The sequence below is a fragment of the Rhinolophus sinicus genome, chromosome 14, assembly GCF_057876585.1.
Source record: "Rhinolophus sinicus isolate RSI-liver-muscle chromosome 14, RSI-T2T, whole genome shotgun sequence".
NCBI lineage: Eukaryota > Metazoa > Chordata > Mammalia > Chiroptera > Rhinolophidae > Rhinolophus > Rhinolophus sinicus.
This window is the reverse complement of record NC_142514.1, coordinates 158,648,510-158,671,723: the sequence shown is the minus strand read 5'-3', so window position 1 is coordinate 158,671,723 and position 23,214 is coordinate 158,648,510. Positions and strand designations below refer to the sequence as shown.

The following is a 23,214-nucleotide window of genomic DNA, read 5'->3' as shown; positions in this document are numbered from 1 at the left end:
AATTATGTCTATTACACTGAGGACCATTCCAAAATTCACCTAGGAGTGTAATATCCACTCTGCTTAAAGTCACAGCTACAGGGCCATAAATAAACCTTTCCGAGAAAAAGGCAAAGGGGAAAAAAAGCCTAAAAATAAAACAAATGATCAACAGCAAAATAAAACCTGAAGAATAATGTTTATTTTTTTCTTCCTAAAAGACTCGTCTTATGATTCCCTGTAATCAAATAAAATAATCCTGTGTTGCTTCCTTTACTTCTGCCCTTGCTGCTTCAGGTTCTGAATTAATTCATTTGACAAACATTTGAGCACCTTCTGTGAGGCAGCTTGTTCTCAGCACTTCAGACTCATTTGCAAACAAAAAGACAAAAATCTCTGCCATCACAGAATTTTATTTAAAAACCCTTTAAATAAAAGATTTCTGGGACATTGGCAAAAAGAGATTGAAGAAACTTCCAGGACGCCATCTCAGAGAAGTTCTTAGACCTTGATACACAGAAGCAAATACTATTTTTAACATTAATATTTGCTTTTTCAATTAGGTTATATAGGATAATATACATTGTAATTTTGGTAACATCTCTATATTGAGCAAAAATGGCCATCTTTCAATACCTTTTATTCTTTATCACTTGGCCATTAATACTATGTTACATAATCCAGATGAACAAATAGTTTGGGGTAGTTTAAGACTGTACACATGACTAAGAAAATGCCTCTCAAGTAAACAAATAATATGTTTTCATTACTCTCTCTGTCTGGCCAGCTGACCCTGCTCTACAGTGCCAATAGCTATTTCAGCCTCTGCTGCAATTAATGCTTGTATTGTACTTAAGCTATAAAAAATAAAAGATTCCATTATCGCAAAGTTCACAGATACTGTTTTAATCCAACTATCCACATTGTAAATCTAAAACAGTAAGTGCCTCTTTTACATATAACTGTCATAGACTTGTAATCCAGTGTTTCTTAAGAAACAGAATTGTGTCTGAAATAGCATTGCAATGCTAAATATATGGTTAAAGAATGAAAAACAAAATTAGCCATTTAGTATATACAGTATTCAGAGATTTGAGATCACACAGAAAACCATATCCAAATGAGTTACTGAATTTTTCAATTTTTATCCGAGAATGTTGGCATTGGATAGACACAGTCAGCATTCATTTAGGTCTTTACACTATAGGCACTCGTTCACTTTACATAGTTAATGCATATAAAAGGAAACACAAAGTTCAAAACCAATGTCTAACTTAGAATGACTAGCTAGCATTGATTAGCATTAAAAAAGAAAAAAACAAAACAAAACAAAAAAAAAAAACTAGAGATAAATAAACTGTTGTAGTTCTGGTAATACCTGTATTGAAATAAGCCATTCCTATGGAAACTATGTTTGTTTCTCAATAGAAATAAATTCATATTTTGCAAAGCATAAGTAACCTTTCATTGATTACTTTTACAAGTACATGACAGACTAGTAGTATCTATATTCAACATCCAGGTTAATGTTTTCTTCCATATGAGGATAGTTAGGCTATGAATATTAACTCCTCAAAAAAAAAAAAAAAAAAGCATCTATTTATAGAGCTGTTAATTAAAAGACATGGTACCTGTCTTATAGACAAAAGCCACACATGTAAGTACGCATTTTAAACCTCTCTGATGTTATTTTAAAGCAATTAGAGGATTGAGAGAAATAAAATGCATTCATTAAAGTTATAGAAAATTCTTAAAAAGAATTCCGTGCTTAACTATTAAAAGGAACTCCCAGAATATGTCTTTAAAAATATTTATAAAGCTCTTCTGCTACAAATTCCTTTTGTTTTGAAACAAATACTGCAATGAATATACCACAGTAAACTCTGAAGACACATTATGTTATCTATCATTACAGAAAAAAGTATATACATTTAAAGCCCACTTGATGGTGACAGTAATTAAGAGAAGCAACTTGATTATATAATCACATACTTGGACAGGAATTTAGAGCACAGAAAACATAATTTACAAATGAAGCTTTTCAAATTTGATTAATATGAAGCTGAATTCTCATCTTTTGTCATGGTATGCTATAAAAATTTCAGAAAATATCAGCCTGACTCTTTTTTTATTAGTCCCCAAAATTTTCAAGCCACACTGTGTTAAGGTGAAATGGCAATTAACTTTCCATAGGATCCATAGATTCTAGGAATGAAGTCGGGGCACAGGATGGGAGTAGAAAAGTGAAAATAAATTAAAACTAAATTACTTGCTTCTCTTTCATAAACCTTTGGAGATGGTTAGGGTTTATTGGTACAGTGGGGAAATTACAAGGAACAGGACTTCGGAAGCTAGCAATATTCCCTTTCATAGAATTAAACTTTTAGAGTTGAGTAGGAATCAGCAGAAATTTTGGATTTTGACCATTTCTTCAATCCTGGTCACTTCATCTGAAAACTCTATGGATCATCTATAAAATTAATTGTCCTTCTTTCTTAGGTAGCTAGTAATCTGCAAAAATACTGATAAATGACACTGAATTATTCTGCAAGCACAACAGTTACATGACTATATCACAATATTACTTTTACTGCTAATGACAGTTTGTCATTTTTCCAAATCACTAAATTTCTTTAAATATGTCATTGTGATAAAAGGTGTGCCATTATACCCTTGAATTTAATTCCATCTATTGATATATATATATATATATATATATATATATATATATATATATAGAGAGAGAGAGAGAGAGAGAGAGAGAGAGAGAGAGAGAGAGAGAGAGAGAAAGAGAGAGAGAGAGACTATTTTATAATGCAACTTGCCAGGATACAGTGCTGCAAATATATTAATTGTGACTTGGCAGATACATTATATAAAACTGATGGTTTTATATGCTTTCTGCAAAATGAGTCTTATACATATTTGGTGCAAACTGCAAACTAACTTGATCATTTAACCCATTAATTTGAGTCTGTAAGTTTGATTCTATATTGAGCCTATCAATCAGATAACTATTCAAATTGCAATTCCTCTTGCTTGTGAGCTACATTCAGATTATTCAGGAGTGAATTTATTTGGTCAGTGATATTCCTAAGAACAGCCCCAACTTCAAAGATTATTGTAGCCGTGATTTGTTTTAATAATACATTTGTTTTCAAAATATACAAATCTGGGTTTATGGGTTCTACATGGCTGCTTTACTGGCATCAAATCCCCATTTTCAAATGTATATTATTTGCTTTCATAAATGTATTTGGGATCCCACTTCCCAGCTCACATTTCACTCCCCAATTTCCTACCAAAAATCATGCCGAGCATTTCAAACAACTTGATTCTGAACTTGGCATAATTCCAGCAGACAACCATAGGGATGTGTCTGTAGAATGCCAAAAAACACTAATCAACTGTGTCAGAAATTTACACATTCACCCAGATATTTGGTTTACATCATACCAAGCATTTTTAATGAATTCTGTTAACTGACTAAATCCCTGACAGAATGCCTTGACACTGTTTAGACATGGTTCAAAATAATAATAACAATAATTATATATATTTAATTTGGGGGGGTGCCAAAAAATGTATACAAGTGGACACTTTGGTCGATGTTGCTCAAGCAGTAATTTGCTGTAATCAGAAGTGTCTGGACACTGATGGTAACTACTTTGAGCACCTCTTGTAATTGCAGAAGTCAAATGTGACTTGCATTCATCTTTTGTTATTGGTATATATTGAGTATTACAAATTTAATCCAGTTTTCCTTTCTTAAAATGTGTATACATTTTTTGGCACTATATATATATATATATCTCAGCCAATTGGCCAGTATGGGCCAGAATCTTTATAATATAATTGAGATTTGGGTTCTAAGAATGTTGAAGATTCAAAACATATTTTCATCCTCTAGCTGATTTCACAAACTAGATCATAGAAGTCCTAGATACCCAAATGAACCATAACAATTAAATGTTATATTGCTTTTGAGTTCAAAACAGACCAATTTACTGATGACAATGGCGGTTTATGATAGCCTTTTTAATTAGGTTATTGGTTGAGGATCATAATCAGACTGGAATCTTTTGGAAAATCTGCAGACTATAAAGTACATAAAATTGTGAAAAAGATGCATGCTTTAAAAACTTAGTACTTCCATCAAGCCTGTGGTCTAAAAAGGGTATGAAGACAATAGTAAATGATTTTTTTTTCAACACAGTTTCCTGACATTTACAGTATTTTTTCTTCTCTAGTTACCCTCCCTTCAAAGCGGGTCAATTGGTTTTCTTGGGTTTTTTCCACTTCACATTCAGTACAAGGAGGCATTTGCAATTTCTGTCAAGTAACACAAACAGACAATTAGGAGAGTCAAATAAAAGGTAAAAAATAAAATTGTAATAGAATAGTAATGTAAATTCACATATCTCATCAAATATTTTATAGAAAACTGTCAGACAAAAATAAAATAAAATGTGTTAGCACTGCTACTTCATGAAGTACATAAAATATTGTCTACAAATGGCAAAATATTTCAAAAACTATTTTGAAAAAACTTTGCCCAAATCATTCAATTCTGATTAATTTAACCTCAAACTTGAAATATGTTGTGTTATATGAAATTAAGTCTCAGAATTGCCAGTCTATAATATTTTTGGTCAAATACAGAACAGTATAGGTAGAAGTTTAGAATTAAGCTCCTGAGTTGTGTGTTTTTTGTTTGCTTTTGTGGGGGATATGTATTTCTTTCTACTTCCTGCGCTTTCCCTAGTCTTTATATCTTCTTTGTCCCATAAGAATAGATACATGTTTTTTGCTTGCTGTTTATTTTTGTTTGTTTCTTGGTTGCATGGAAGGAGAGAGGCACCTCCCTCACTCTTGTTGTTCTGAGAACTTCCACTAATCAAACCAAAAGCTTAATGGCAGGCACAGTGGTCATGGAAAGGTTCAGAAGCACTAGGTGAAGGAAATATCTTGTATTAGCCAATAAAACATCCCAGCTTCAGCTAGAGTAAGAGAGAAATCATTGAACCCAATGTATTCAAGTAATGCTTTATGATATAAAACCAACAACCAAAAACTACCTGCGGGGTAGGCTCTGGTTCTGCAGTGTCATTTCTTGGGGTATTTTCTTTATGCTTCATCAAACAGGTCCCATCCTCCTGTAAACCCTGCAATTGAAAAAAGATCAATGAAAGTAAATTAAACGAAGGAAGGGGAGAGAAAACTCCCTTGAATTTTTCTCACTGAGACATTTCTTTCACTTTAAAACAAGCTGAAAGGGCAAACTAGGGTAATCATCACAACATGAGCGGGATCCCAAGGAGAAAGTAAGCATTCCCAGTCAGTCTTTGGATCACAGTAGTTCGTTTGGCAGTCATCGACTACAACAAAGTTTGATTCCTATGGCAAGTTTTTTTCTTTGTAAAAAGTTTAATAAATAAATAAATTATAAAACTACTATATTTTTTATGTGTCTAGACTCTACAATATAAATATGGTCTGTATTCCTGCAGGAACATCAATATTGCAAACCAGGAAGCAAATTAAACAATATGATCAACAATCTATGAAGCAAAAATCTTCAATACCTTATAAATATTATATTTTGGAAATAAGATCATATATTTTACTAACCAAGAAACCTCATTTTACTCATTAGCTTCAATAGTTTTGAAGAAGGTGAATTACTGGCAGTGTATGCCAATTGGCCTTCATTTCCATTTTAACCAAGGTTAAAATATTGAATAATCTCTCCTCCCACTCTCCCTTGCTCCCTCATTCTCACCCTTCCTCTTTTAAATTCCTTCCTTCTTTTTCTGCCTCTCTTCCATCCTCCTTTCCTTACTACCTTTCATTCTCCCATCACCCCTTCCTTTTTTTCTTCCTCTTTATTTTGAACATATTTTTAAAGTAACCATAAAAATTGTTTAGTATAAGAATATGCATTTCTTGTCTTTTTTTTTTTTTTTTTTTTTTTTTTTTTTGTAATTTCCAAAATCTTTTCCATATGTAAGATAGAGCCTAGGTGTTTAACAGTCCATGGCCACCAGTTAGCTCTGACCCTGAGCATCAGTTTGTTTCCTTGAGGGTCAAACAAATGGGTACGGAAGTTGGTTTTGAACTCCAACATTCTATAAATTCTACAAGTAGATGATAACAAAAGAGGTTGTATAAGACTTTTAACCTAGTCCAATTCAGATTTTAGAGCAAAGTTATTTTATACATTCCATATTCTTACAGTCTGTTGTTTTTAATTGAACACACACCATGTAATACTTTACCCCTCTAAGTCTATGTGTCTGATACTCCACCTTCATACAAATCTCTCTTCATTGTGGCATCCTAGAAACTAGCTACTCATTCCTGCCATAGCACATAATTTCTACCACTACATAGACTCAGTAACACTTTTTTGTTCTAAAGCTACAATGCATATAAACGTTTTAGCACTTAACATTGTTTTTGTATGTATAAGCCTGTATGGCTCCTCAATATATTGTAAATTTCCTTAAAGACAGAGGCTACGTTTATCAGCCCTAGAGCACAGCTGGATGTCTACCAGATAGCAAATGGCCAATGTATAACCTCTGTAAGTAATAAATGAATAAAACAAATTTTGGCAGTGAAAATATTACAATTCTTAGAATTTTAATAAATGTCTGATTTTTCATATGACTAAATTTAGGTATATTTGATACAGGCTCCAAAATGGTTACACACAGCCCCACATTCTGAATCAGTCTACAGTATAGTGGAAAGTAAGATTTTAGCTATAACAATAGAAATCAGTAGCCAAACCCTTGACTACCTTATTTCCAAGAATAGATGTACAGCAGAATCTTCTACACTGCCTAAGAAATAAATTTGTTTATTTTTATATAGCATGGGTTTGAGTCAGATCTAGAATCTAAAATTACCCTGGAAAAATTATAATTATTCTGTATATATTTTAATAACATAATTGGCCTTTGTTTTTATTATACTTGTATTCAGCTGTTTAAAAGTTAACTAAAGTAGGTATATGAAATCAAGCTCAAAAAACATGGTAAGTACAAAAAGTAACCTGCATAGTGTAGGATTTCCAAAATATATTTAGAATAATGGAGTTGAAAGTTCTTACAAGTTTTGGGAAAACTTTATTTGAACATTAAACAGTTGCATTTTTAAAACACCATTTCTTAAAGTTTTGGTCTTGAATGATCTGTCTACATAATCACATAAGGTGATTGTTAAAAGAATACTTCTGGGAGATAATTCAGTCCTATAAATATAGATTTGCATTTTTAAACAGCACTCCAGCAATTCCAATGCACAATGAAATTTGAAATCCACTTCTTCATAATGCACAAATGCATTACAAATCTCTTAGAAGGAGATATGATACAACCATTTCTCAAATCTATTTGACCTCAAGACCCTTTTTTGTACATGTGGAACATCACTTGAGGTCATCATCATGAGAAAAATGCTAAAGGATTTTCAGTGGAGTATGTTCTTTCATTAATGCAAGCATAGCTGACTATTTGAGACAAGACTTTGATCATCTGAACAATGAAAGCTTATTAAATTTTAACATTAAAGAAAATATTATGTGGCTGGAAGACAGCTCAAACCTTTTTTGATAGTTTGATCTTATAGTGAACAGTACGTTTAAACTTACATTTTCTGTACCTCACAGACATTGTAGAAACTTCATGAGATGGGATTCGCAAAATTCTTAGTGTTTCTCAGAAAAGCAACAGATAAAGGGCAACATAATTATAAATGCAGGTAGCATGCCTTAATAAGCATCTTATCAAATGTATAGTCATTGAGGAAGCAGGCATTCACTTGGTGAGAACATAAAGGGGAGGTTTGATTGTGGAGTTTTCTCACTCTTGTTGCAATATCACCCAGATTGCCAAAAATTCCAGAGAACTGTAGTTAAGAAAGGCAAGAAGCATTTCCAGCATTGTAGTACAAAAGTAACTTTGCCAAATGGTTAAAAGTGCTTGGGAGGAAAACAAACTTTGGTTTCAGTTCCAATGTTTATTCATTAGTGATCTTGATCAAATAACTTGATCAGTTACTTATCTCTGTGTCTCGTTATTTCACTGCAAAATGGGGCTACTTCTTCATAGGATTATTTTGAGTATAAAATTAAAAACTATATAAAATAGTCACCATAAATATTAACAAATAGTAAACATCCTTCTCGTTCTCCCTCTTTCCCTATCATTATCATTATCATCATCATCAGTATTATTATTATTATTATTACTACCATTAATGATTGTAAACCAACAATTACAATGAGCTGACACTGACATTACAAATATAAAGTATGTTGCAGAGTCAACAGTCATGTAATTCCCACACATAGAGGAGGAAAAGGAAAGAGGGGAGGATGAAAAGGAGGCTCTGTAATAAATCTGACAAATCCAGTGACCAAAAGTAAACTTACAGGATGATCTGAACATAAATACCTAACCGGGCACACCATGATGGGTAGTCATGCCCCAGGCATACAACTTCTTCAGTAAAGGGTTTATATTTGCCTTAAGCAAGCCCTGTATTCTTTCTTGTGTATCTAGGTTAACACACCTTTGATATGCCAGAGTAATCTTCTTTTTCAGACCCCTGAGGGGAGCACATAATCTTGTGTCCATGTGCTTTCTCCCACCTCCATGTAGTCTTCCTTGCATTGCCTCCTTAATTCCAAATGTATAAAAGAAACTGCCATTCTCTGGATCATTTGAGCTCTTGCTTTCCAGAATGCCATCAGTTTGGCTCAAATAAACTCTTATAAAAATACTATACAGGTTTGGATGTTCTTAGGGTGACAGGGGAGAGAAGATGAGAAGAAAAGGAAATAGAGAAATGAGTACTTACTTAAAAGGATGCAAAAAAATAATTAGTACTAATACTTCTCTTTTGACATTATGGATAAAAATAATAAACACAATTGATCTTTTTCTTTGGGAGGAAAAAAGATGAGAACATAGATGTTTCAAATTGTGTTAATATATTTACAGATTTATCTAATAAACCAGGGTTTGAAGTTATACTGAGAATCATTTCATATCGAATTAAACCAATCTGTATACTTCTTGGGAAGCTGGCTTGGAAATAATATAATGTAATTCTTAAAACAAATGTTCTTCAGAGTGAGAGATGTCATTACCAAGATACTAGAGTGAGAGATGTGGTTACCAAGAAAAAAAAAAATGAAGTTAATTCCTTTTTTTAATTGAATTCCTACTCTGAGACAGGTACTGTTTCAGGGTTGGAAACAGAACAATGAAAAAGATAGACAAGATTTCTACACTTAATAAAACTTACATTCTAGTGGGGAAAGCAGAAATAAATACAAAAACAAGGATATATAAAAGAGAATATCAGAGAGTGATTAAGTGTGCTGGAAATGCCCCTTGAATAATGGCTAGAGTTTGTGTGTGTGTGTGTGTGTGTGTGTGTGTGTGTGTGTGTGTGTGTGTGTGTGTCAGAGTCATGAGGATAAAAAAGAAGTAAAAGTAGACACATGGTGGAGGGACAGCATAGTAAAGGTAATAGTGGTGAGGTCAGCTGAGATAGGAGCCACTGAGAGATGACTACAGGAGGGACAGTTCACGGAAGAACTTACAGATAAAAGAGTGACAGTTATATTCAATTTAGTAGTTATGAGGACACAATTATATTGTAAATATCCTGCAGTGATATGCCTACTTTTTAAAGAAAGTTTACAAGCTGGTACTTTCTTTTTACTGGAAATCGAACAGATTCACGAACAGGACTCTAAAGTGATCATTCCATACAATACTTGAAAAATGCCATCGACAGAACCTCCTCCCTTCAGTGACAAGTTTGGTATTCATGCCACTTTTATAAGCATTTCTCTCTCACTTGCATGATTCTGGAGATCACCAGGACTGGTTAAGGTAGCTGCCTTTTCTTTTTCTCACCAGGTTGACAGGAAGTTGAAACTTGGATAATTTTTTTCAAAAGTTTAGTTTAAATACTTGAATATTTGGAGTTGGAATTTTAAACTATGCAACTGAATAAACCATAACAAAAATTTTCCTTTTTCAAATGATTCACTTTCTCTTTATGCCTGAAACGTATACACTACAACATACCATGAAGGCATGCTTAACTTCCCATCACAAGCAAGATACATTAAAACTTGATTGCTTAAATTATCATACACCTCAAGAGGTAGTAAATTTTTACAGTTTTCTTTTTATATGCATTGACCAGAAACTAAGGAAAACAATACCAACAAGAACCACAATACTTTATATATTTTAATTGCTATGTGTACGAGTAGATGCAGTAGAGGTCTTTGTTGGAGGATTGTTATTTTAGCTTGCAAAAATGAAACTTGCAGATAATAGCAGCAGACAGTCCTTCCATGGGTAACACTATAAACCATTTTTCATTAAAATAATTTAGTATGTTAGGCTCTAATCCTTCTCTGTTTTTCAGAGATTATGGAGTTTATCTCTTTCTTTCTTAGAATATTGAATTAAACTATCCAGCTTTCTCTAAGCTTGACTTTCCTCAATACGTCTTCAGTGCAACCTCCAGAAATGTCTTCCTAACATATATTTCCACTGATAACTCACTGCATAAAAATCAATCTAATCAAAACCGATCAGAAAAATATCACCCTACCAACAAATGTGTAAGGTCCTACTGCCTGTAAAGTATACACTTATTTAAAGAGCACATAAGCTCATTTTTAATATGGCTACATTTAATCTTATCTCTTAACACCCCCAACCCCATATTGAATGCAATAGCCACAGCATTTTTCCTGGTCTTCAAACTTTACAAGCAAGTTTGTATCTACCCAATTTTGCTCAGGATTCATTAATGCCCCAAATGACCACAATGTAATTACCAATGTTGCAAACTGTCAACTATCATTTAATGAGCAGTTCAAATGATAAATCCATGAAGATCGCATTGATCTGTGATCTTGATAAGCTCTATGCATCCTTTCTATCCTTCCAACTTTCATGCTTTCCCTTACCACAGGGAACATCTTTAGACAACGATGCCAAACTAAGTGGACATGTGTCACCTCTCCAAATATCCTTTTGGCTACCCAGGACTAATAGCAAGAGTAGGGAGATTTTCTAGTTCCAAAAGAAGAGAAAGGAGATCCCCAGAGAAGATAAAATGCCACCCATATTGACAAATATTCTGAACCAGTTTCCCTAGCAGTTCTTATTTGAACAATGGTTCACTTGGAACTCTGGGAGCTTTTTATGGTTAGTATAAAAATGCAGGTCCTGCCAAATTTTTCTATGCTGCTGCTCACCCTGTTTGTGCCAGGCATGATGAGTGAAGAGGCAGGCAGAGAAAAAACTAAAGAGATAGATGAGATGGCAGACTTGGAGACTGTCTTCTTAAACAAGTGAGATGTGATATTGGAGTGCGGTCATCAGACTCACCTTAATGATCCACAACAATGGCTCACAGATAAGTGACTGGGCATTAAAAGATTGAATCTCTGGTATTACCTACTCAGATGCAGAGAGTTTCCTTTTATTATGACTGTTAAACACACACAAAAACACAGAACTTTTTGTTATAGTAATATATATTTTGTGTGCCTCATTTCCCAACACGACCTGCAATAATTGTTGACTTTTTCATTTTTTTAATTCTTCCTGGTCAAATCTGGAACGGAATTGTAAATCTTGGAAAGAGACAAAAAGTGTTATTTCACATAAGAGATTTTATGACTGAAAAGAATAAGGTAGTGGGCAGACCCGTGGGCTAAGAAGTTGGTCTTGAACTAAAGTTCAAATTCTTAAACCTACCACCTACTAGCTTTGTGGTCTTGGATACGTTACTTGATTTTTCTCAATCTAAACTCCACATTTGTAAAATGTGGACAATTTTAATTTACAAATGTTTGTAAACATTAAGAAAATGATGTAAAGTACTGAGCTCAGTGCCTTTTACCACTAATATGTCAATATATGGTAGTAACAATGATGATGATGATGATGAAGATAAAAGTAAATGTTGTAAACAACCTGGAACAAAGCCTCTGATATATATGGCACACTAAGTCATATATATTATCATATCACAGTAGACTCCCTGATATATATTTTAAAAATGATGGTTGTTTATGTAATGATTTATGTGGTCCATTACATTTGGAAAACTGTAGTTCTACATTACATTTTCAGAAGCGTTAATGCAATGCCATCTTCATGTCATTGAAGAAAAATGGTACGATCTAATTACACAAAATATTATAAATAATCAGTACACTAATAAACTGTCTTCTGTTAAACAGGAAAACAAAAAATACACATTTACTGTTGGCTACGACATGATGAAATGAACTGCTCTCTCTCTTTCCTGGTCTTTCTATCTCTCTCTTTTAAAATACTGGTGTGAAAATAAATTGATACAAGTATTTTGGAAAATAATTAAATAAGATACAATGGTTTAAATATGCTTATGATCCAGCATATTTAAGTTGGGATATTCTCTCTCTGAAGAAAATAATCTACAAATAAAAATAAATTTAAAAAAATGCTTTGTATTCTGAAGTATTTATTATGGGGATTTGTGTAATAGAAAAAAATAAAACTAAATGGTTGAACATAAGTAGGGTGGTTAATTAAATAATGATAACAAGAGATTTTGTAGTTATGAAGACTATATTTTAGGTTATTTATTAATGTGAAAAATATGTAAGCTAAAAGATATAATACAAATTTGCACAGATAATTTCATAGCAATGCAAAGAGTGCATGTAAAGTATTGCCAAATGTCAAAGCACAATGATATAGCGGGAAACAAACAAACAAACAAAAACAAACAAACAAACAAACAAACAAAACATGTCAAATAAGTTTATTATTGTGCTTTAGCATTTTTTTGTTTGTTTGTTTGGCTTCAAAATAACATATAACACATATCTATCTATCTGTCTGTCCAACTATGTAACTATCTATTTATATCTTTATCTCTATTCCCTTCTTCTTCTTCTTCTACCACTTCCTCCATTCCCTCTCTCCCTCCCTCCCTCTATTTTTATCATCCTCTGCCTCTCTTACTTCCTTTCCCATTCCTTCCTTCCCTTTCCTTCCTTCCTTCCTTCCTTCCTTCCTTCCTTCCTTCCTTCCTTCCTTCCTTCCTTCCTTCCTCCTTTCCTTGTAGGCATGGCTGATTGGTCACTTTCAAATGAGATATGGCCATCTATGTAAAAATTGCTTATCTGCGAATAGTTTGACTATAGGTCACTACCATGTTCATAAAAATATGATACTTAAGTTAGATCAGCGCTTAGAAACTTAAGCTCTTCCTTATCAATTTGAACCTTAAATTATTTTTCTTGGACTGCAGGAAAGGTGTAGATATCATTTCCCCTTATGAATGTATGATCAAAAAATACAATTTTACTGGGGAAGAATGGACAGAATTGTAACTAGTTGTAATGAACGATTGATTAATTATACAAAGGATCTATTTTCTGTCCTAATAGGCAAAAATGTCTGAGTGGCAGTCTTGAGAATTGCATAAAATATAACAAATATATATATATTTACAAATATAATAATAGGCCTTCAAAATACTCCATCGCAGTTAGATAAAATTCAATCTGATTAGTAAGATACCTATTTTCAGAAACTCAAGCACTAAAATATGAAGACTGATCAGGAAAATATGCACAAATTCAACCACCTCAATATTGTATAATTATATAATTATACAATTATATAATTATACAATTATACAATAGACCTGATTACGGAATGGGATAAGTTGTGAATGAATGTTTATTAAAATGATTATACCCTCTATTTCATGTACACATCTTCACCAATACCACCAGAATAACCAGTTTGTTTCTGTGATTTTGGGCAATAAACTACCTTGTCACAAAATGTTATACTATGCCACAAAAGCAGACAAAGAAATAACAAAACTATAGCTGAGACCAACCCTGTTAATTATTTACCTCTGCACATGGAAAAAAGTAGACAATGACAACATGGTAGGGGAGACTGTAACACTGAAGCATCCCAGTCATTATCAGGACTTGCATAATGTGCAGGTAACAAGCTTTGGAGTCATGTGTAATTGAATTTGAGTCCCAATTCTGTCTCCCACTCTCTGTGATAATGTGTGTATGTTCATAAATATTGAAGTTCCTGGACTTTGGTATTTTACAGAAGAATAAAGTTAAACCTCAGTTACAAACATGGGGATGGTCAGCTTCAGATATTGACATTAGCATAATTAAACCAACAACAAAAACAACAACAACAACACTGCTATATTTCAACAATATTTTTGAAAAAGAAAGAACATTTTAAAATTAAAAATATTTAAAGGGTCCAATGTCATAGAGAGTCAGAGAGAGAGAGAGAGAGAGAGAGAGAGAGAGAGAGAGAGAGAGAGAGATTGAGTGACTTATGGAAAATCCACTAATATTTTATCTGACTGTATTCAATGTTAATTTTTATTGCACATTTTTTACTTTTAAATTTATTGGGGTGGCATTGGTCAGTAAAATTATATAGGTTTCACGTGTACACTTCTATAATACATCATTTATATATTGCATTGTGTGTTCACCACCCAGAGTCAGTTTTCTACATCTCTGTACTGTTGAAAACTTGATCACAGGCCAACATTGCTGGTGGAATGATGTATATGACATGTCAACTTAATCTCACTTTTTCTTCATTTGTAAAATGGAGATAATAATGCCTACTTCTAGATCTTGACACAAAGTGAAATGAGGTAATATAAGGTAACTGTGCTGGGTGAATGGTGTGAAGAATTAGCCCATCTCTGATTAGAATTCATTTAGCCCTTATCAGCTGCATGAACTTGGGGAAGTTACTTCATCTTCATGAGGTTCTGATTCCTCATCTCTAAGTTAGGTAAAATAATTCCTACCTGAAGGGGTTGTTGGAAGAGTTACTGTGTTTCCCCCAAAATAAGACCTAGATGGATAATCAGCTCTAATGCGTCTTTTGGAGCAAAAATTAATATAAGACCCGGTATCATATCATATCATATCATATCACATCATATTATATTATAAAGACCCAGTCTTATAGTAAAATAAGATTGGGTCTTATATTAATTTTTGCTCCAAAAGATGCATTAGAGCTGATTGTCCGGCTAGGTCTTATTTTCAAGGAAACACGGTACATTAAAAATAATAATAATAAAATATATACACATATATACATATATATGCCTTTAATGGAGTATCTAACACGTACAGCTAAGTGCTCAGTGAAGTTCAGTTTCTATCCTTCCTTTACCATCCTTAGCTTTCCCTTACTTTGATCAAAATTTCTGTATTTTGTCAATAGAGATTTGGATCAGAATATAAACATTGATATTTAGTCACTATAATTTTACAACCCTGGTGTCAACATTTTGACTCCTGTCAGCAGAGAATCTTAACATTGCTAGAGGATTTGTTGCTATTTCCTCCTTCCCACTCACCCCCCGAACAGGTCTGCGGTTCTTTCAGTCTTATCCTTTTCTGTTTCGGATTGAACAAGGCAAGAAAAAGAGTCTCATTAAGCAACCACTTATCCTTCAGTGACCTTAGCCTTGGAGGGTGTCCTTATCCATCCTGGATTTGTTTTTGTCCTCCTCAAGACAGAATCAGATCAGTCTATCTAACTTAACTTACAGATTCAGAGGTATCAGAAGATTTTCATTATGATACATGCAAATATCCCATTTAGAAATTATGACAATAAAGTAGCATATTTAGAATGACCTTTTCAAAAGGGCACTGTTAAGATTTTGGCTAAACGACTCCATAATATTGCTGTCTCAGCATCCATTTTGCATTGCTAAGGGGCCTGCAGGGGCCTGGAATGGACACCAGTCCCTCCCCAGAGTCCATGCCCTAAATAACAGCCTGCAGAGTCACAAGAAAGAGTAAGTTCCTGAATGACTTCCCCAGTGCCCCTGGGGATAAAGTCTCTCCTGCCTCTCGGCTCCTTAGATAAGATCCCTATGGAGCTTACCAATGCCCAGGTTTTGCTCTTGTTGGTTTGAATTGAACCATCTCGCCTAGGCCAGAGTCTCAAAGTGTCCTACTTACTGCCCCAGACCAGAGAGTGATTGTCATGCAGGGTGGCATGGGGGGGTCTCTGGTCCCGTTCCCCACATAAGAATGAAGGACATGGTGAGGCCAAAAAGGAACACCCACGGAGCCACAGATAGGGGAGTCACACGACTATGGTCTTGCTGGCGGCTGGGTTGGAGACACAGGAAGCGGGAGCCACACGATCCGCAATCTGCTTTCCACTCTCTCTCTGCCAACCTACCTCACTTGCTAGCTGCAATCCACCGTGCTAACTGCAATCCGCTCTTGCAGGCTCAGCCACCATCTTCTTGCTAGACCCCACTTGCTGCTAGCATAGCCACAGCAGTCATATTAGTGGCCAAAGGCTCACTGGTTATAGCTGACAGCCAACTAGCCACAGCTGATGGCCATTTACTACCTGCGCCAGCACTTTCCACTTGAAGGCGAGAGCCTGGAAACTGCACTCCTTGCTCTGTCCCCACAGTGATAAAAGCATGTGCCCAGGTCCTGCTGCTGCTCTCGGAGTGCACCTGCCTGACGTCCCCATGTGGCCCAGCACATGCGCCGGACCTCCTCCAGACCGGTATGCGTCATCGGCTTCACTATTTCACTTTCCCTTACCTTCTGATTGTTCTTGAACACTGATTCACTGCTGGACGTCCTGGGATCTACTTAACACAGGCTCATTTAACAGAAATCGCAATATGCTCTACAACTGAATTAATGTCATTGGAAATTACACATTCTTCCTTCTCTTAGGAAGAAATAATCATACTTTAAGAATTAAAGCAGATGGAATCACTTATCAGAAATTCATTTAAAGTCCTCCTTGAGTTTATTATATCTTTGATTCTGCTGAATATTATGACTTTGTTATTAGCATTAAACACTTGGCTCTACTTCACAAGAGAGATTAGTTATATCTTTTATGACTTTTCTCTAAAACAAAAACAAAAAACCTCAAAACAATGAATGCAAATGTATAACTGGACAACCTAAAATTCAACCAACCAAAAATATCTCTGACAGGTAAAAATGTTCAGCTCATTCTGCATATTTAATTAAGATATCACATAGGCTGAAGGCAAAAAAGAAGCACAAATTTTAGAATACTATAAAGAAGAAAAATGAAATTAAGTATCAAGTTACTTAGAAACACAAATGCACTTTGGATACATTTTTGTGTGATGCCATTATTGTGTATGAAATGGATTTGTTATATTAATTACAGAATGATATTTTACTACTGTTTTAATAATCAGGAGGTTAGAAACCATCAAGTAAGAAGTTGAAAGACTGAACACATAATGCTGAATCAAGGTGACAACCCTGAATCCAATTGACGAAGGAATGGTAATCTGGGAACCGGACAGGGTCTAACCCTGCACCTCCAGGCAAGTCACATCTCCTCTCTGAACTTTAATTTCTTCATTATCCACATGAAATTGTTAAAATTTTGAAAAATGCAGTCCTATCTAACTGTAATTTTGGATGTTTTAAAGAAATATTAATAAGCATATGTTAAGAAGAGCATTTTGCTTGTTTCTGAAGGAAATACCCATATTTTTTAGTCTCTGTCCTGAAATTACTTGTTATCTAATAAAAAGAGAAACTTTTATAAATAATCAATGAGCAAGATGGAATGTGATACAAAATAAAATACATGTATAAATCAAGCATGATAGAGACCCAGGGGAGAAAACTATTATGTGTCTTGCAGGGAAGATAGGAAGGGGGAATCAAATAATTATTGACCAGATTAAACTTTGTATTTGCACATCCATGTTTGGCCAATATCCTTATAATTAATAGTATTTATTATAGCATGCTTATGGGATTATTTTTATTTACTAAAATAATAAGTTAAACATTATTCTTAAGGTTTTTGTAAGATTTCTGGTAAGAAAACACAATTAAGTTCACATTTTGCAAGCTTTAAGACGTTATAGAAGAGTAAACATGGAAATTTAAATCTAACGTGAAAAGCAGAAAATTGTTTTAAAGACCTTAGGAAATTATCTACCATTTCTAAATTATCTGGAGGGATACCTGCTCCTTAAAAAATACGACAGTAGCACAATAAAGAATATCTTGTATGAAGCTGTGGGGATAGAGCCAGGAGTGCAGTTTCCAGGCTCTCGGACTCATGTGGAAAGGTGCTGGCTCAGGTAGTAAATGGCTATCAACTGTGACTGGATGGCCATCAGCTGTGGCTGGTTGGCTGTCAGCTGTAACCAATGAGTAACTGGCCACTAATATAACTGCTGTGGCTAGACTAGCAGAAAAGTGGGGGCTAGCAAGAAGATGGTGGCCGAGCTAGCAAGTGGCGGAGTAAGGGTTGCGGGTCGTGTGGCTCCTGTTTCCTGTGTCTCCAAGCCAGCCGCCAGCGAGACTATAGTGGTATGACTCCCCTATCTATGGCTCTGTGGGTGTTCCTTTTTGGCCTCACCATGTCCTGTGTTCTTATGTGGGGAGAGGGACCAGAGACCCTGCAGGCCGCCCTGCACAACAAAGCCAACCTCTTCAGATGGTCTGACTGAGTGTCACCTATAGTGACACTGGTTGGTGGTCTCTCAGTACATTTATAGAGGACATGACTTGCCTAGGAAATTTTGTTAACCAAGTATTTGCCATCAACTTATCAGAGCCATCAAATGTCACACAATGAACACTGGATATAGTAGCAAACTAGGATATCTTAAATCTCTGACAAAATTGTTTTAACATGAAAAGCGTGGCATAGTTTTCTATGCCATTATTGCTTTTCATTTACTCAAAATGAAGAAAAATAAGTAGAATTTGCTGCCTATCACAGTCTGAAACATTGTAAAACACATTTACATTGAGTAGTAAGTCTTAATCCCTAAGTGAAAATTAAAATGAAATGCTCAATGTCTTTAATTCTTGCTAAGCTATTAAACAATATGAGGCACATTTGCAAACTGCAGGAAAATTAAATCAAGCAGGTACAATCCTTTGCTCTCTCCATGTGACTCCAATATTATCATTTAAGCAAAGCTGCTTTCAAAGTAATTTAAACATACCCCAAACTGACAGTCCTGTATACCGTTAAGCCTTTGGTGATCTCTCTAAGCCTACTTAAAAAAGAAAGGCCAAAGAATCCAGAGATCACTTTGCTAAGTGACCTTGACTGACTTACATTAGGCAGAAAGTAGAATGAACCCACAAGGATATCTAAGAATACGCATGGTCTCTCATTCTAAGTTCGGGGCCTTGACCATCCGGGATATTGTGACCTTGAACATTAAAATTGCAGAGCAGCTTTTTTACAATGAACTAACAAGGACATTGATGACATAATCAAATACTGCCTATTTAATATCTATTATACATAATAATCATGGTAAACGTGCAAGAAATCAACATCAAATTTTCTCAAAATGATTAACAGGAAATATCGACAGAAGAAAATCTAAGTGGGTATATTAAAACAATACACATTCCCGGGCTGTGCCCCAGATCTACTGATTAATCTTCTGTGTGACTGGAGCCTTACTATAAGCAGTTTCACACGTTGACCTGGTGATTCCTAGGTATGCAAAAGTTTGAAAATCATCGATCAACATTATATAGATAAGGGATCTGAATAATAAAATCCCTTCCAATGTGACATGTTAGGAAACAGCAAAGTTAGTATTCAAATCTAACTTTTATGTAATTCCAGGGTTTCTCTACTATGTTTGTTAGTCTCAGGTATGACCTTTGCTATTTATTTACTGAGGGATTGCATGTGCTCCCATCAGCTCCCAGTCAGGTTGCTGATGGCCATAGAATCCTGAAATGGAAAGAGATGCTTGGCATGATAGTTTTTTTTCCCATCTGTCTAATGCTTCATTTCCAAACTACACACCAGAATGGTTGTTTTTCATTATTCAACCATATAACATACTATGTCCTCTAGTAGCTAATTCTATTTTTAGATACTTCACATTAGGAGTTCACTTTTCTATTTGGCTGACATGTTCTCTTTACCCCTGTTGTCACTAGCAGCATGTGGTTCTGCCCTGAGAGTAACAACACTTCTCCCTACTTCAAATTATTATGTTTAAGGTTGCTCTTGTCATCTTTTAAGTTTGCTCCTTTGAGAAATTCAAACACTTAATTCAAAAATATTTGTTGAGGTTATAAGTAACAGGAATAGCTTCGCATAAAGGAATACAAAGTGATAATTACTGAGAGCTTGTTGTGTGCCAATGATATTCTAGGTGTTAAGCTAGGTTGTGTCAATGAATCTCTTAACAAGCTATAAAAGGTAAGATAACTGTATCTCTCTTTCTAAGAAGAGGAAAATGAGCCTCAAAGGGGTTAAAAATTCATGTTTACATATCGAGTAACTAGTTGAGACATAAATGAAACTAATCAATATCACATTGCTGATTTTGCTCTACAGCCTTTCACCTCAAGCTTTAGCAGACACACTCCATTTGGCATAGTTGACCTTAGAAGTGTTATTTCTAGAATGGAACATTCTGATAGGTAAAAATTATATAAGGGATTGATCTCCCTTATTCTGGAGGCAGCATCATAATTACTTGAAATCAACATTGTAACTTTATATAGTAGTTTTGCAAATCTCATCAGTTTAACTCAGAGCTCATAGTCACTTAAAAATCTTTAATCTGATACAAGATAAATATACAAAAATTAACTGCATTTCTATAGCTAGCAATAAGCAACCTGGAAATAAAATTAAGAAAACAACCCCATTTACAATAATATTTAATAGAATAATATACTTAGGAATAAAGAAAACAAAAGAAGTCTAAGTCTTGTACACTGAAAATCTATAAAACATTATTGAAGAATATTATAAAAGAAATAAATAAATGGAGAGACAATTCATGTTTATGGACTGATTACATAATAAATGAAGGGTTCTGAGATGGATCCCCCTTACCCACTATCAAATGTCACACCACAGTCTTTCATTACTAGCATTGCAGAGCCTTATTTAGGCATTGCTTTCTTTAAAATGCAAATATAACAGGAGAAGCAGAAAATCCATTATTGAACAATAAATATACTGAAGGGATTATGACTTATCTAAATAAATGTTTTTCAAATAATGGCTCACTGACCAACTGCCTCAGAATCACAGTGATTGGGAAGAGGATTGTCAGGTTCATGTTAAAAAACTTATATTAAGTCTTATTCATGTAGAATTTCTTGAGTAATTTCTCAGAATTTAATTTACAAAAACTCCCCAGATGAGTTTTATGATTATATACGTATGAAATACAGGGTTGGCGAAATGGCCTGCACATTACAATTACCTGGAAAAATTTTTAAAAATAAAATAAAATAAATACAACTAATGTCTAGACCCCACATACCAAGATGTCCAGTTAATTTTTCTAATGTCGGTCCTGGGCATTTGTATTTTATAAGAACTCTCCAGGTGATACACTAATGTAAGACAGGGCTAAGAACTATAAGTCTAGAATTTGAAAATTGCTGTTCACACCAGTCTCACTAATTTCTACTGCTTACACCTGGCTTATTTCACTCATTTATATGAATTACTCTCTTGGCCTTTACATGCAATTGAGTCTGCAGCCTATGAATACTGAATGCTCTGCACTAGAGCATTTAGTCTCCAAAGACTAAAATCTAGACAGTCGTGTTGCTGCAGGTGGAGGCAGCTTTTTGAAGGGACCCAGATTGGTAACAGCTGCTTATGGGACAGGCATTGCCAGTGACAGGAAGGACAGAAGTAGAAGGAGAGTGGAACAAACAAACAAACAAAAAAAACAATTTGTGAGTTTGAGCAGGCCTCACTCTTGGTAGGAAAAGTAGACCTGAATGTTGCTTTTGGGAACCTTAGCAAAACTCTTCAAGTTTGTCTCCAATGGCAACATTTTGTTTGTTTTTTTGGTAATCTTAATGAAGTCACTGTTCTTTGTCCTTTCAGATGCTTTGGCCACCTCACCACAAGAACAATGTGCTCAAGGCACACATCCCTCTGTATAGAGGCAGGAATTTCTGAATTTCTCTTAAGCCAAGGCCTCAGAGCGGGGCCTTCAAGGAGCAAACCTGGGTATTACCCATAAGAGTGAAGGCCAGAAGCTTCCAAGATTTTTTTTTTTTAATTGAGATATAATTGACATATAACATTGTTTAAGGTGTACAACATATGGTTTGATATATATAGAGAGAGTGAGGAGTAATTTCTTGGTACTTTTAAGAAAACATATCAAGAAATAAAAACATTCCTTAATATTAACCCAATGATCTTATGACTTGGACACAAACATTTGAAACTTGACTACATCCCTAATTCAAACCAAACTCCTTAGCTTGGCCCCTCACATGTAAGTCCCGAATTATCTTTTTAGGCACATATCCCACCACTTTCTGCATTATATTGTTGAGGCATATTCTTCTCTCTCCACATTTGTTTACCTTGTCAGAGACCTATCTGTCTTGCAAACTACAACTAAATATTTCTTCCTGCCCAAAATCTTCTTGACTTCTTCCTCCATTAAAGTAAATTGCAGAGTCTTTTATTTCTATTTGTCATGCGGGAGACCCTGCTCACTGCACCATTTGTCGAGCGGGGAGGCCTGAGGGGTCTCTGGTCCCGCTCCCCACACAAGAACGCAGGATATGGTGAGGCCAAAAAGGAACGCCCACGGAGCCATAGGTAGGGGAGTCATACCATTATATTCTCACTGGTGGCATCTGCCTCTCACAATCCGCGCTTGCTAGCTCAGCCACCATCTTCTTGCTAGACCCCATTTTTTTGCTAGGGTAGCCATGGCAGTTATATTAGTGGCCAATGGTTCACTGGTTACAGCTCACGGCCAACTAGCCACCCCGCTGATGGCCATCCAATCACAGTTGATGGCCATTAACTACCTGAGCCAGCATCTTTCCACATGAGACTGAGAGCCTGGAAACTGCTCTTTGGGGTTCTGTCCCCACACTATTCTAGTTAACCTTATCATATTCTAATTTGTATGGCTTTAGTATATGTTTAAATATACAAAGATATAAAGGGAAATTGTTGAGAAATTCGTATTTCTAAATTCACTTTTGGAGCCAACAGAGGAAATAGAAATTGATTTGGTTAACTTATGTTTCTTTTTTGACTTATTTTCCCTACTGTAGCCTGATTTTTGTTCAATCATGAAAAGCTC

At 34.9% G+C, this 23,214-nt stretch overlaps 1 protein-coding gene across 6 annotated transcripts in view; it reads right to left on the bottom strand.

The window, feature by feature from the left end:
• Window positions 1–374: 374 nt before the first annotated feature.
• Window positions 375–23,214, bottom strand: part of LUZP2 (leucine zipper protein 2) — a 463,398-nt gene continuing 440,558 nt past the window's right edge. For all 6 annotated transcript variants that reach the window (XM_074336147.2, XM_074336145.2, XM_019742592.3 and 3 more), the window contains exons 12-13: window positions 5,058–5,144; window positions 375–4,311 (exon numbers count right to left, since the gene is read on the bottom strand). In XM_074336147.2, coding sequence (XP_074192248.2) covers window positions 4,207–4,311; window positions 5,058–5,144 — 192 coding nt within the window. In that variant the 3' untranslated portion in view covers window positions 375–4,206. The remainder of the gene's footprint in view (window positions 4,312–5,057; window positions 5,145–23,214) is intronic.